The sequence below is a fragment of the Perca fluviatilis genome, chromosome 10, assembly GCF_010015445.1.
Source record: "Perca fluviatilis chromosome 10, GENO_Pfluv_1.0, whole genome shotgun sequence".
In the NCBI taxonomy this organism is placed as follows: Eukaryota; Metazoa; Chordata; class Actinopteri; order Perciformes; family Percidae; genus Perca; species Perca fluviatilis.
The window spans coordinates 32,945,707-32,961,931 of NC_053121.1; the positions used below are offsets into that span (position 1 = coordinate 32,945,707).

A 16,225-nucleotide genomic window follows, 5' to 3' on the forward strand; every position below is an offset into this window, starting at 1 on the left:
TCGCCATCCTGGGAGGGGGGGGGAAATACTCGTTTCCGGTTGGCCCTGATGTGCCTCACTTGAATCTGACCGCTATTATTTTTCTGCACTACTCTAGCAGCGGCCCGGCTGAATGATCTAGCTAGAAGCTTGTTTAGCCGACTTATTATTTTGTTTCATAATCATTTCTCGTTGAATTACCTTACATTTTAACGAAGCGGAGTGAAATATGTCCAGGAGACGACACAGCGACAGCGAAAATGAGGGTTAGTGGACGTTACATGTGTTTAGCTAATTCAGACGGTTAGGCTAACGAGTGGCGGCTAGCTAACGTTAGCGTGTTTCTGTTACCGTTAATCTTTTGCTTGATGCAATCACGCTGATGCTGATTGATAATTTATTCACAAGGCCAGGTTTTAGTCTTGCCATCGTTAACGTTAGCCAAAAAGTGCAAAACACTTAATATTTGTTTTCGCAATCGTGGCTTGAAAGAGACAAGATGGAACAAACTGTAACGCTAACGTTAGACGTTACCGCTAGCTAACGTTACTGTGCTAGCTGCATTTAACCAGTGTAACGTTAATGTGGGGGCGGCAACCAATACAAATACCTCAGTGAGAGTATTTTTTTTTAAATAAATGTACTGATGCTATGTTTTGTCCTCTATAAGGTTATCTGCGATTCACGCACGTCGGGCTAATTAAAAGTGTAGCTACATATTGATTATCAATCAATATTTATTTGTTCAAAAATACTGAATCAATCATTTCCCGTAGCGCAGCTTAATAGCGTTTTCTGATTAATAATGCAGGGTCAACAGATAACCCTGATGACCTATTGTCTCGGCTTTTATTATGTACATTTGGTTAAGTGCCCCTCTAAGGAGAGCCTAGCTAGTTAAAAAATAAAAATTTTAAACTGGGCTGTATTACTATTACATGTGTTTTTACAATTCGTTTTTAGGGTGGATTTTCCCATCAAGGCTGCACTTGAGTTATTCCCTCAGCTAATGTTTCTCATTCCACTCAATCTGTGCTTATTTTGTTTTTTTTCACTCTTCCAGGAGGTCAGGCACATAAAAGGAGGAGAACGTCTGAGCCCATTGAAATTGAAGACCGCCTGGAGTCACTGATATGTCGTGTAGGGGAGAAGGTAAAAGGACAACTTTGGCAATGTAGTTCTTGCTCAGTCTATTGAGTCCTGCATCAACCATGTTCTGCTCTGTCTCACTCTGATCCAAATGGTACACAGCTTTAGCCTGGTTGACACCAGACCCACTCTCAGTTGTAACTGAGAGTGGGTCTGGGCAAGCTTCATTCACAGCCCGTTTCCAAAGGGGCGTCACCAACGGACGCCGCTCAAATGCCCCTGGGCGCAGTTGCGTAGTCCTTCAACCAATCGGACCAACAGATCGTTGGTGACGTAGCAGCTACAGCGGCATCAACGGGTTGCTGCGCTTTGGTGGCCATCATGTGGAATGTAAACAAAAAGCTGCTCGATGTCGCTGCGCTATCGTCATCGTGTAAAGCCCGCCTCTACGGTTGTGATTGGTGCCTCGATTAGGAAAAATTGGAAACGGTCTTGAATGGGCTCTTGGCCAGACGGACTTGCAGAGCAAATCTCAAATTTGCTGGAAGTTCGTCAGAGTTTTCCCAGGCTAACGCTGCTTTACTTCTAAAAGCAATCACCAGAACTTTGTGATAGTGTTTGCCGCAGTTCAATATACTGTAAAAAACCAACTTAATTGCTTCCTTTTTCTTCACAGAGTACATCGTCCCTGGAGAGCAACTTGGAGGGCCTTGCAGGCGTGTTGGAGGCTGACCTTCCAAACTACAAAAACAAAATCCTGCGCATTTTATGTGCTGTGTAAGTTCATACCCGTTTTCGCCCTTTTCGCCTGTCTGAATGATCACTGTTTTGCGTGGTCGTGTTTCAAGGAGTTGTCTTCTGTTGACAGTGCTCGCCTCCTACCTGAGAAGCTGACCGTGTACACGACTTTAGTTGGGCTCTTGAACGCCAGGAACTACAACTTTGGGGGCGAGTTTGTGGAGGCCATGATCAGACAACTCAAGGAGACACTGAAAAACAACTTGTACAATGAAGCTGTTTACTTGGTAATGTGACTTTTCATAAGCACCTAAAATGATTCTTACGTCGTCTTCTGTTTTTTTAACATCATGTCTTTTTGTAGGTGCGTTTTCTGTCTGACTTGGTTAACTGCCACGTGATTGCTGCTCCTTCAATGGTGGCCATGTTTGAAAACTTTGTCAGTGTTACTCAGGAGGAAGATGTACCACAGGTGGGTAGAAATGGGTGAGGTGGAATCAGCATGCCATTATGTTGACTAACTTAAGTTATAAATAATTATAATGAAAAATAACACTAAGCTTATAGAGGAGTCGACAAACATGTTCAACACATTATTATTATTATTATTATTACGGAAATCACCATGCTTTTCAGCAGGTTTTGGCTGCAATCCTGTTTTTTTCTTGAGGTTGAAAATGAGAAATGTGTGATTTTGTAAGTGGCCTTGTGTGTTTTTTTTTTCTCAGGTTCGGTCGGACTGGTTTGTGTATGTGGTGCTGTCCTGTCTGCCCTGGGTCGGTAAGGAGCTTTACGAGAAGAAGGATGTTGAAATGGACCGACTTCTCAGCCAGATCGAAGGCTACCTCAAGTAAGATGTCTCCTTGCTTTCTTGCTCTTTAGTTTCTGTCTCTTTTTTTTTTTTTGCTGAAACTCTTATTTGTCAAATCATGTTATTTGTTCGATCAGTCCGCTCCTTCTTAATGTCACACCTGTCTTTTATTTTTAGGCGGCGAGTAAAGACACATGTCCATATGCTGCAGGTGTGGACAGCAGAGAAGCCCCACCCACAAGAGGAGGTGAGAGACCTATGGAAGCACTACGAGTCTCCTTTTCGTTGTAAAGAAAGATGTGAAGCACATTCTCATGACATTGTTGAAGTGAAGTCCTAAGGTCACTTCAGTTTCAGCCATTATCTCTAAATATTGAGTCTTCTTCGGTACGGTTCTTTCCGCGGGTCTCTTTTGATAATCCACCTGAATGGCCTGTTAAAAGTTGACCCCCTTCTCTCCGTGTCCTTCCCTCAGTACCTGGACTGCCTTTGGGCCCAGATTCAGAAGCTAAAGAAAGACCGCTGGCAGGAGCGCCACATCCTTCGTCCATACATCGCCTTTGACAGCGTGCTCTGTGAGGCCCTGCAACACAACCTGCCCCCCTTCACTCCACCGGGCCACATGCCCGACGCCCAGTACCCCATGCCCCGGGTCGTCTTCCGTATGTTCGACTACACCGATGCCCCGGAGGTATTTCACCTCTTGGCTGTGAAAAACACATATGCCAATATGTTACAGATTTCTGTTGAATTAGGTGTATAATTTACATGAATGATGAATGGTAAAGCGTGTCCAAACTTTTGACTGGTTCTGTATAATCTCAATAAGCTCAATGTAAGATAATTAAATGCATTTTAGGCATCTTAAAATTTTGTTTTTTTTTGTAATTCTTTAAAAAGATGTGAGTAATGGGACACATTTCTATTGTGCCTAAAAACGTCTGTCTTCTTTATCCTCAGGGTCCCGTCATGCCCGGCAGTCATTCTGTGGAGAGATTTGTCATAGAAGAAAACCTGCACTGTATCATCAAGACTCACTGGAGAGAGAGGAAAACATGGTGGGTAACACGCTTCACCATGTTTCAATTTTGTCACGTCTGAATGTGCAACACCAACTCCCAATGTTCTGATTTATTAATTATTTTTTTTACCTTTTAGTGCTGCTCAGTTACTAAGCTATCCAGGGAAAAATAAGATCCCACTCAACTATCACATTGTGGAGGTACACTGTTTTTTTTATTTTTTAAAACAAGCTACATGCTGAGAAAAATGAAATGCTGATTCAAACTCTTGTTTCTTTTTTTTCAGGTGATCTTTGGAGAACTTTTCCAGCTGCCGTCTCCCCCTCACATCGACGTCATGTACACCACGCTGCTTATTGAACTGTGCAAACTGCAGCCCGGATCATTGCCACAAGTTGTATCCTTGATTGTTTGCATCGCTGCACTTTATGTTAAAACAATTTTCCGACAACCAATGTAACCTCTGAACTCTGCTCGTGAGGCTGCCGCAGATAAATCACACAGAGTTTCAGACTCTGATCACACAACGACATTGCACACCTACTAAACCAGTGTTTCTCAAATGGGAGTACGTGTACCCCTAGGGGTACTTTGGAGTACTGCAGGGGGTACAAGACATTTTTGCAAAAATGCTAATTTAAAAATATGTCATGCATAATTCCTAAAATAACTATACTATAATAATGAATGAATTAAGTGACGGATTCTAAACATTTGAAATGTAGCATTTAAATGTTTTTGTTTAAAAAAAAAAAGGTTGTTGTACCTCTTTATATAGACTTTTTTATTTTCTACCAAAAATGTTTTGCGCTGGTACTTGGCTTAAAAAAGCATTTCAAAGGGGGTACAATATTGAAAAAAAGTTTGAGAAACACTGCACTAAACATATCTATGAACAGATATTCTCTCTGAACAATTTATCATTAAGACAAATGTTTCTGACTATATAATGACAACCATGTTAAATTTAGGATTTTCAAAGTACTCAACAGTTGTTGAACAGAAAGAACTCATATTTCTCCACTTTAAAAGAGACCTTTCCTTATCACCTGCCTGTTAGCTGGCCCAAGCCACAGAGATGCTGTACATGAGACTGGACACCATGAACACCAGCTGTGTAGACAGGTAATTCAACTGCACATTTCCTTTCACTGGATGGGTGAAAATTGTAACTGAAGTAGTTCCTGTCTTTTGATTTAACACCGTCCTATCGTCTCTTTCCATTTTCCTTTTTATATTTATATTAGACTAATCAACTGGTTTTCTCATCATTTGAGCAACTTCCAGTTTCGATGGAGCTGGGATGACTGGTGAGTGATCCTGTGACGGGACAGAGAGAGCTTTTATAGCGCCTGTTTATTGTTTTACACTGTTGACAATATGATCATGTCTTCTATAATAATAATAAAGGTCTGACTGCTTGACCATGGATCTAGAAAAGCCCAAGCCCAAGTTTGTCAAAGAGGTTCTGGAGAAGAGTATGAGGTATTTTTGCATGTTTTCTACCAGTTGAAATGCTTTCAAATGTGAATTAACTAGAGCCCGACCGATAATATCGGCAGGCCGATATTATCGGCCGATATTAGGCATTTTCCAAACTATCGGTATCGGCATTTATAATGGCCGAAGAATGAATATTTAAAAAATTAAATAAAAACGGACGAAACACCCTTTAACCATGTTCTGGGTGTTGCCGTTGCATAGTTTGTCCACCAGAGGGCGCTCTACAACATCCCTGTTGATAACACTCTTTTTTTATTTATTTTTTTTTTTTTATTGTGTTTTTGTTCAAAGGACTTTAAGTTTCATATCTTAAGTTTGTATTTTTATACATTTTAGTCATCAGAACTTTAATATATTTTGATGTTCCTCTTTTCTGTTGTGACAATAAAACAAACACATTTATTTTTAAACTGCATTATTTTAGTGAGGACTCACAAACAACTACAAATAACTAATGTCAGGGAAATCTGTTTATTTTTTGTTACGTGTTTCGGGATTATCTTTTTTAAATATATATCGATAATATATTATTAAAGGTCCCATGGCATGAAAATGTCACTTTATGAGGTTTTTTTTAACATTTAATATGCGTTCCCCCAGCCTGCCTATGGTCCCCCAGTGGCTAGAAATGGTGATAGGTGTAAACCGAGCCCTGGGTATCCTGCTCTGCCTTTGAGAAAATGAAAGTTCAGATGGGCCGATTTGGAATCTTCTCCTTATGAGGTCATAAGGAGCAAGGTTACCTCCCCTTTCTCTGCTTTGCCCGCCCAGAGAATTTGGCCCACCCATGAGAGAGAGACATCATGGCTTTCAAACGAGCAAAGTGGCAGTTGGTCAAGGCCACACCTCCACCTTGCCCCCCCTCTCCTCCTCAATAGCTACAGACACAGAAATGGCACATACTAAGGAAAGCTCATTGTGGGACTGGCTCCAGTGGCTGTAATTCTGCACCAATTTCGGGAAAGAGACTTCAGATACAGTATTAGGGGACCACTAAGGTCTATATAAAAGAGACTTCAGATACAGTATTAGGGGACCACTAAGGTCTATATAAAAGAGACTTCAGATACAGTATTAGGGGACCACTAAGGTCTATATAAAAGAGACTTCAGATACAGTATTAGGGGACCACTAAGGTCTATATAAAAGAGACTTCAGATACAATATTAGGGGACCACTAAGGTCTATATAAAAGAGACTTCAGATACAGTATTAGGGGACCACTAAGGTCTATATAAAAGAGACTTCAGATACAGTATTAGGGGACCACTAAGGTCTATATAAAAGAGACTTCAGATACAGTATTAGGGGACCACTAAGGCCTATACTAAAAGAGACTTCAGATACAGTATTAGGGGACCACTAAGGCCTATACAAAAAGAGACTTCAGATACAGTATTAGGGGACCACAAGGCCTATATAAAAGCATCCAAAGAGCACCATGTCATGGGACCTTTAACATTAACTTGAAGTGAATTTATAAAAAAGTATTTTCTGTAATTGGTGGAGCTTTAAAGCAACACTAGAGAACTTTTCCCACTTCGGTCCCCCTACAGGTTGGAAGCAGAATTGTGTTCGAATGAATTGGACAATGTAACGTAATGGACAATTCCAACCTGTAGGGGGACCGGAGCGGGAAAAGTTCTCTAGTGTTGCTTTAATGCATTTCCCCTCTGATGAAGTCGAAAATTACGTTATTATCTGTCATTAATTCTTAAAAAAAATGTTTTAGTTGATCCTTTTAATCTGGAAAGTGTCTCCTTGAACTAAAGTCATCCAATTGCTCTTTGTCCCTGTAGACTTTCATACCATCAGCGGATAGTGGACATCGTCCCTCCAACCTTCTCAGCACTCATCCCAGCTGAACCCATCTTTACTTACAAATACGAAGACGAGAGCGCTTGTAAGAACACTTAAAATATAGATATTTTTTACTCAACAGCAGGCCCAAACGGAATCTGCAGATTTTTTTCCAAGTTGTCAGCGGTGATCCAAAATGAAAATCTGCTGGACTGTGCTTCTGCTTGTTGTGAAGATTTTAACATTGAGTTAAATTTAAAAAGGAAATCTGTAGAATTCTGCATCCGCATATTCCGTCTGGCCCTACAATTAGTAGTTTATATCCATGACGTTTTGCTGCCAGAAAATCCGCCGGATGTCACTCTTTTCAGCCAGATGTCCGTTTCCTTCCGCTTCCTTTGTGTTTGTCTAACCTCCGGTGGATTTCTGAGGACTCTGGTTAACTGCTCCTCAGATCTCTGCAAGGGAAATCCAGACAGCTAGCTAGACTATCTGTCCAATCCGAGTTTTCTGTTGCACGACTAAAACAACCTTTGAACGTACACGTGTTCTACCAAAAAAAGTTCCTTCCCGAGGCTATTTTGCAGCGGCACCGGGGCTCCATCCGGCGCTTAGTGACGGCCATGATGATTGTAATTGGTTTAAAGAAATGCCAATAAACCAGAGCACGTTTTTCTCCCATCCCGGAATGCTATGTGGACTTAGTAGCCAGACCTCCTTCCGCAGCGCTGTGGAGGAAGGTCTGGCAATGCGAGACTATACAGACAGTAGTATAATCTGCTAAACCCTGCCCAGGAGAGAATTTCCCAGCGTTACATCTTATTTAAAGTATTTTAGTTTTCCTCTTGTCAGCCTTGAATGGTTCCAAAGATCGGTCTGTAACTAGCATCTAAGTTTAGACCTGAATACCTGACCGACTGTCTCTCCTGCGTCACAGCTTCGTTACCCGGTTACCCAGCATCCGTCACTGTTGGAAACGCCATTAAGAACCGAGCGTCCAACGAAGAGATCCTAACCATCCTCAAAGAGGTGCCCAACCCCAACCAAGAAGATGATGATGGTTAGTTTCTTATTTTATTGTTGCGTTCTTGTAATTTTTCATTTAAGGTAGTTTTCATATTTTTTCTGTGCACAAAAAGAAAGCCTTTTGCATTCCTTTACTCTTTCTCTCCTTCCAGATGAGGGCGAGAGCTTCAACCCTCTGAAGGTGGACGTGTTCCTGCAGACTCTGCTCCATCTGGCAGCCAAGTCCTTCAGCCACTCCTTCAGTGCCCTCGGCAAGTAAGTGAAAACGAACCGCATTTTACTTTGTCGTCATACCTATTTTATTTTTATTTTTTTTTACCAGTTTTCAAATGTGTCCCTCCCACAGAGGAAACACACTTTGGAGCTAATGGACATGACATAAATATTATGAAGGATGATGATGAATCATGGATTGTGAAGATCCAGGACTTCTCAGTCCCTCCCCCCTTTTCCGCTAACGCCAGAACGGTGTCCTAAGCCCCTCCCCCCACAAAGGAGATTGAATGCTGTGTGCATGAGCAGTGATTGACATGCAGTTAGACCCCCCCCCACCCCGTGGCCCTGATTGGTGCATCTGAACAGGGAGTGGTGAATCACACTACAGGCTGTAGGTGGAGCCAGAGGAGCCGGATTTTTCTTTTTTAATGACCTGCTTCATGTAGTTCTACTGGAACATAGGGTCACTTTCAGCAAATATGACCGAAAGTTAGTTTTATAAGTCTTACCTACTGCATCTTTAACATACATGAAACAATTATTTGCCGCAATTTGCCACCGTAGCTAACCGAAAAAGGAATAGGCTGAAGCCAAGGCTTATTTTTGCCTATCCTATAATCTCCATAGAATCACCCAGAAGTCCAACAAAACTAAATGAAACTAAATACTTGAGTACAATCCTAGAAATATTTACATTTTTCAATCAATAAAAACAGTTGAAAACATCCAAAGGAACTGAACTGTGGAAAGAAAAAACCATATGAATTGACACTCTTGATGTTCTAAAAGTTCACAGTAACCAGCAGTCGCATGCTAACCACGAGAATTACCACAGTCCGTCCCGTCCTGCTGTCCTCACATGCATCTGATCTCTCCAGGTTCCATGAAATCCTGAAGGCCCTGACGGAGAGCGACGAGGGGAAGCTGCACATCCTCAAGGTGGTTTATGACGTGTGGAGAAATCACCCGCAGGTACAAACAACACAGCGTTTTCTTCTCTTTAAATTAGAGTGGAAAAAGTTCAAACCTGAAAAACATTCTGTCAGCGATGGAGCGTTACCATGTGTTTTGTATCGGGGTTGCACGATATTGACAAAATGTGATATTGCGATTAGGGCTGCACAATATATCTATTTTTTTTATCATCATCGCAACATCAACTGGCGCAATAACCATATCGCAAAAGGCTGCAACATATCGAGAAAGACACTCAGAGATATTTTGTGTTAGTTGAAAGAAAATATCAGTAAAAACTGCAATTTAAATTTTTTTTAGCAGTGCCTTTTTATATTTAATTCAGTGTTCAATAAAAGAATGTTGGAAATGATTTCCTCTCATTTGTTTTCAATTCAATCAAATTCAATAAGCAATTTGTTGTATTTTAGCAGAACACTGAAAGCTGCGGAACTGAGTACACTTTAATATCTGTTTATTTATCGCAAGTAATATTGTCATCGTAATATTCGTTATTGCAGATCGCATCATTTTCTCATCTCGTGCAGCCCTAATTGTGATATTGATTATGAATATTGCGATATTAATTTAGATATTTTTAAACATATGTAAAATTGCAAAAGTTATGGGGAAAACACATCAATATAGATTCATAACAAATACAACACAATGTTTATTTCAACTGATGGTCATATTGGACTCGTCCAACATGAATAAATAAATAAATAAGGACCATGTCACCAGAACAGGACATGTTTACTGGTTGGACAGTATTAAATATATAAATAAAGAGAACAGGACATGTTTTACTGGTTGGACAGTATGAAATACATGAATAAAGAGAACAGGACATGTTTTACTGGTTGGACAGTATGAAATATATAAATAAAGACAACAGGACATGTTCTACTGGTTGGACAGTATGAAATATATAAATAAAGACAACAGGACATGTTCTACTGGTTGGACAGTATGAAATATATAAATAAAGACAACAGGACATGTTTTACTGGTTGGACAGCATGAAATATATAAATAAAGACAACAGGACATGTTCTACTGGTTGGACAGTATGAAATATATAAATAAAGACAACAGGACATGTTCTACTGGTTGGACAGCATGAAATATATAAATAAAGACAACAGGACATGTTCTACTGGTTGGACAGTATGAAATATATAAATAAAGACAACAGGACATGTTTTACTGGTTGGACAGTATGAAATATATAAATAAAGACAACAGGACATGTTTTACTGGTTGGACAGTATGAAATATATAAATAAAGACAACAGGACATGTTCTACTGGTTGGACAGCATGAAATATATAAATAAAGACAACAGGACATGTTCTACTGGTTGGACAGTATGAAATATATAAATAAAGACAACAGGACATGTTCTACTGGTTGGACAGCATGAAATATATAAATAAAGACAACAGGACATGTTCTACTGGTTGGACAGTATGAAATATATATATAAAGACAACAGGACATGTTTTACTGGTTGGACAGTATGAAATATATAAATAAAGACAACAGGACATGTTTTACTGGTTGGACAGCATGAAATATATAAATAAAGACAACAGGACATGTTCTACTGGTTGGACAGTATGAAATATATAAATAAAGACAACAGGACATGTTTTACTGGTTGGACAGTATGAAATATATAAATAAAGACAACAGGACATGTTTTACTGGTTGGACAGTATGAAATACATGAATAAAGAGAACAGGACATGTTTTACTGGTTGGACAGTATGAAATATATAAATAAAGACAACAGGACATGTTCTACTGGTTGGACAGTATGAAATATATAAATAAAGACAACAGGACATGTTCTACTGGTTGGACAGTATGAAATATATAAATAAAGACAACAGGACATGTTCTACTGGTTGGACAGTATGAAATATATAAATAAAGACAACAGGACATGTTTTACTGGTTGGACAGTATGAAATATATAAATAAAGACAACAGGACACAACTTTTCTTTCTTTCGCTTCTCTGATTCGTTCCGTTTTGTTGTCTCTATCTATTTCTTCACTTACACGGTCACTCTGTCTAAATATTCACACCCGTGGTATGCTCCATAGGGTTTGTCACGTAGTGGACCCGTGCGCTGACGTGCACTAACGTGTGCAAGCAGCGCGGTAACTGGCCAATGAAACACGATCATTACAGCGTTTCAAGCGAGCTCTACATCAAACACAACTAAGCCACACAGCTGACGGACGGGACGCAGTGCTCCACAAAATGAAGAAAATATTGCATATATCGCAACACTTTCGATATAATATTGCGCAACGTGATATCGCGCTAACGATATCGAGTCGATATATCATTCACCCTCATTTTGTATTTAGAAATGTATACATCGCGTGGCGTTGCCCGCTCAGTTAACCTATCGTGTGCTCTCGGCTGCATTACAGATGATCGCGGTGTTGGTGGACAAAATGATTCGGACGCAGATCGTGGACTGCGCTGCTGTGGCCAACTGGCTCTTCTCTCAGGACATGGCTCATGAGTTCACCAGGTGGGACGGGACACGGGGAGGGAAATGCCAACAATGTATTTTTTTTTTCTTCTCTCTGCCTGCCTCTGTAAAATAAAAAATAAACGTTGTTATCCTCACCTAGACTTTTCATCTGGGAGATTCTTCACTCGACCATCCGGAAGATGGACAAACACGTCCAGAAGATCCAGCAGGAGTTGGAGGAGGCCAAGGACAAACTGGAGAAACAGCAGCATAAGAGGGTAACTTCATCCATCACGTTATGTCCGTCCTGGTCACGTTTACGTTAACGAGTGAGAATGAGCATTAAATGAATTGAGGTATAATATACCGAAACAGAATACACAGCAAACATATCTTTCAAGATGAATGTAAATGATTCAAATAAGGATTCCTGTGTTCAAAATTGAGTAGGAAGAAGTAAAAAAAAAAAACCTTTTCTGGTCCTACTGCCTTTTTCTACTTTTGAAATTGTGTACAATTTAATTCTTCACTTATTTATACATGTATACATACACAAACATGCATGTACACATACTTGCACGCACATATACACATGTGTACACCAGCTTAAGGTTTAAAGTAGGAAGGGTGTAATGTTTGTGTGTGCGTTTGTTCCCCAGCAGAAGGACAGCGGGGACGACGAGGACATGGACAAGAACAGCGAGGACGAGGAGGGCCAGTTGGAGGAGCAGATCGAGAGGCTACAGGAGAAGGTGGAGTCGGCTCAGAGCGAACAGAAGAACCTCTTCCTCGTCATCTTCCAGGTACCGAAGGGCCGCCGGGGAACCCGGAGATCTTGAGACGTTACGGGCCCTATTTTAACGATCTAAGCGCACGGCGTGAAGCGCATGGCGCGGGAGCGTATACGAATCCACTTTTGCTAGTTTGACGGCAGAAAAAAGGCTCCGTGCGTCGGGTGCATGGTTCCAAAGGGTTGACCTTAGTGTCTTCATTAATCATAGGTGCGTTTTGGGCGTAACATGCAATAAACCAATCAGTGTCATCTCCCGTTCCCTTTAAAAGCCAGGAGCGTTTGGACCTTGGCGCATTGTTGTTATAATGGCGGATTTGCACTGTAATATTTTTATTTGTAGTCTTTTACATGTGTGTGCTGCTGCGCTTCCCTCTTTGTGTAACAAGCATAGTGTGCGCGTCGTTGCATAAACCATAGGCGCGTTTTACTAATGTAAAATGTTAAAATAACAATGAAATGCTGCGTTATTGATTTTAGACCAGGTTTTTGTTGGTCAGTGGCACGATCACTTCCCGCTGCCTCAAGATAGCAATACGCCCAGAATGCACCTGAACACACCTCCCTGTAACAGCCGAGACACACCAACCAGACGGCCGTCCGTCGACAGAAAAGCCAGTCGGAATGATCAGTCGGGTCCCAGAGGTCCAAAAAAACTGCCTCGGGACACACTGAGGCGACACCGACTTGAGAAACGTAATACGTCTCCATAGCAGCAGGCGGCGCTACTCTGTATTGTTGCCCAAGAAATGAAAACCGGCAGCTGATTGGACGAACGCGTCACATGGGTTTGTTTTCTCCGGAATTTCAAAACCAGACTGTCATGGCGGCCGTTCAAAATACGATCTCATATTGTACTAAAATTGTTCACCGAAACGTGTTTCTGAAAAATAGGCCATCCAGTTCCTGAATCTGTCTTCATTTCAGATCAACAAAGGTCAGTTTAAAAGAATTTTGTCAGATTTTGAGAGACTCTAGTCCCGCTCATTCCGCTCGCCGAGTCCCGACTGCCCTGCCTCCAGCTGAACGTGTCCGGTCGGCCAAAATGAACGCCGACAGCCCCCCAGACTGACGATGGCACGGGACACACCGAACAGATTTGAGTCACTGACCTCGCCAGACTGTCAAACGGCCGATTATCGGCCCTGTGTGTCCCGACCTTAAGGGCGCTGGACGGTCTTAAACTAGCAAAGACACTTGCGCCGCTCTGCTCTGCGCCGGGTGCAAGGCAGGGCCCTACATGTCATTTAGCCGACCGGTCTATCCGAACAGTATATATTAGAGGTCGCACACCTCTGGAGCAACTAGGTGTTAAGGTCTTGCTCAGGGACACATTGGTTGATGTATCGCAGTGCAAATCGAACCCAGAAACCCCCACACTTAAGGCACGCGTCATACCCACTGCGCCATCACCACCGGTGTCTTAGACACGGGGATTTTTGTAGAAGTTTTCGGCTCCATTTCACAGAGCAGCCGAGCAAATGTTGCTGGTGAAGAACAGACATCCCTTAATTATTACAAAGCAACTTCAACTCATCCGGTGTAGGCTGTGGTGGTTTTGAGTAGAGCTGGGCAATATATCGATTTTATATCGATATTGTGATATGTGACTAGATATCGTCTTAGATTTTGGATATTGTAATATCGTAATATGACATAAGTGTTGTCTTTTCCTGGTTTTAAAGGCTGCATTACAGTAAAGTGATGTCATTTTCTGACAGACGGTTGTAACTGTTAACAGACGGTTGTAACTGTTCTATTATTTGCCTTTCCCCACTTAGTCATTATATCCACATTACTGATGATTATTTATCACAAACCTCATTGTGTAAATATTTTGGGAAATAATAATTGTCAACCCTACAGTATCTTTGCAATATCGACATTGAAGTATTTGGTCAAAAATATGCTGATATGTGATTTTCTCCATATGGCCTAGCTCTAGTTCTGAGCAGATCCCACACGTGAATATGCACAACAGGATCAAAGAAAGCGGATAGAAACGCACAACAATCTGCATTTTCTTTTGCTGTTTTTCTAGTAATTCTATAAATTTCTTTGGATGGAAACGTGACTGTAGACAAGCGGGAAGTTATCGGAGTCTAACTTCATAACTCAGGCTGATGAGATGGGAGACATTGTTCCGTATACAGGCCCCTGTTTGGTGCAGCTTTAACATAGGTTTGTGTGCGCTCGTTTTAAATGTCGGTTTTTCCCTCCCACAGCGCTTCATCATGTTGTTGACGGAGCACCTGGTTCGCTGTGAGACGGGCAGCGTCGACATCACCACGCCCTGGTACAAGAACTGTGTCGGGCGGCTGCAGCAGGTGTTTCTCATGGTAAAACATTATGATATATATACACACACACACACACACACACACACACACACACAACAGGGGGTGAATCTTCACTGGTCTAACGATTCAATTCGATATCATGATGCGTCACCTGTTCAATATTATTATATATATTGCTATACGTGGTTTTCATCAACAAATTCAAGCTGTCAGATATATCTGAACTTCCCTTTATTGAGATAGATAGATAGATAGATAGATAGATAGATAGATAGATAGATAGATAGATAGATAATTCAATTGTATTGTATCTGCTCTTAAGATACTTCCTGAATGTAGCGACCGGAAAATCAACAAGTAACATCATTAGGCAATAATAGATTATGGTCTGTCACTGCATCGATGCCGAATCGTCCGCCCCTAGTCTATATCCTCGATGTTCCACTTAAGGGATTGCTCTGTTGCCGTTGGAAATTTCGCCGGATTTCACTCTTTACGGCCGGATGTCCGTCACCTTCCGCTTTCTTTGTGTTGGAATTTTAACCTCCGGTGGATTTGTGAGGACTATGGTTAACTGCTCCTCAGATCTCTGCAGGGGAAATCCAGACAGCTAGCTAGACTATCTGTCCAATCTGAGTTTTCTGTTGAATGACTAAAACATTTTAACGTACACATGTTCCACCAAAACAAGTTCCTTCCAAACTCCCATCCCGGAATGCCGTGTAGACTAGCCAGACCCTCCTCCGCAGGTCTGGCAAAGCGAGACTGCAATGCCCCTAACACACACACACTGCACTAACACATTGTGTGTGTGTGTGTGTGTTCTCTGGATGACGTGATGTCCCTCCTTGTTCCGCAGCACCATGTTACCATCCAGCAGTACATGGGAACCCTGGAGAACCTGCTGTTCACCGCCGAGCTCGACCACCACATCCTGGCCGTGTACCAGCAGTTCTGTGCCCTCCAGCTCTGAGACGCGCATACACACACACACGTAATTGGACGGAATGTGTACTTGTGTTCACGCAGTACCTGTGCTAAACCTACACATTAGAAACTACTAGCTCTTGCATCAAGAATCTCCTCATTACAGTTCTTTGTTTTAATTTGACATCTGTTTTGTGTTTGGTGCCAGGCGACATGTTAGTTTTGTGCAACTTCAACTGAGGATGTCTTTCAAAAGTAAGATTTCGACAAATCCTCTTGTCACTAATTTGCTGTAGTGTTCCTTTTATTTTTTATTTTTTTATTTTTTTTTTGCTTGATTTTTAATTCAGTTTCATTTTTACATCCTGCTCGTATTCTTATGAATGGGTCTTTTTAAAACTGTCCGAACTGTCTGAGTCCAGACGGAGCTGGAGAAGTGGTCGTAGGAGACTGGGTTTCAGGTCGGCTCGGATTGGATTCTGATCGATCGGGAGAGCGCTCTACTTTTTATATTTGTGTTATGTGGAACTTGGAAAGGATTAAAACTCTGCAGTCTTTATCCGCCTGCTTGTT

At 41.4% G+C, this 16,225-nt stretch overlaps 1 protein-coding gene across 2 annotated transcripts; it reads left to right on the top strand.

The window, feature by feature from the left end:
- Positions 1-45: 45 nt before the first annotated feature.
- On the top strand, positions 46-16,211 carry LOC120566729 (nuclear cap-binding protein subunit 1). 2 transcript variants are annotated; one of them, XM_039813349.1, is made up of 23 exons: positions 46-245; positions 1,043-1,131; positions 1,745-1,845; positions 1,937-2,093; positions 2,171-2,278; positions 2,535-2,656; positions 2,795-2,864; positions 3,093-3,308; positions 3,578-3,675; positions 3,776-3,839; positions 3,926-4,036; positions 4,700-4,764; positions 4,887-4,949; positions 5,050-5,124; positions 6,942-7,045; positions 7,880-8,002; positions 8,121-8,223; positions 9,063-9,156; positions 11,589-11,692; positions 11,796-11,913; positions 12,298-12,438; positions 14,651-14,764; positions 15,585-16,211. In XM_039813349.1, the coding sequence occupies exons 1-23, from the start codon at positions 209-211 to the stop codon at positions 15,696-15,698; spliced, it is 2,391 nt and encodes a 796-aa protein (XP_039669283.1). In that variant the 5' UTR covers positions 46-208; the 3' UTR covers positions 15,699-16,211. The 2 variants fall into 2 exon arrangements, with proteins under 2 accessions (XP_039669283.1, XP_039669282.1); XM_039813348.1 differs by having other exon boundaries at positions 47-245; positions 12,295-12,438.
- Positions 16,212-16,225: the final 14 nt, after the last annotated feature.

Coding starts and splice junctions, on each gene's coding strand:
- LOC120566729 (XM_039813348.1), top strand. CDS start 209: ATGTCCAGGAGACGACACAGCGACAGCGAAAATGAGG. Junction 246..1,042: donor CAGCGACAGCGAAAATGAGG/GTTAGTGGACGT, acceptor TCACTCTTCCAG/GAGGTCAGGCACATAAAAGG. Junction 4,950..5,049: donor CGATGGAGCTGGGATGACTG/GTGAGTGATCCT, acceptor ATAATAATAAAG/GTCTGACTGCTTGACCATGG.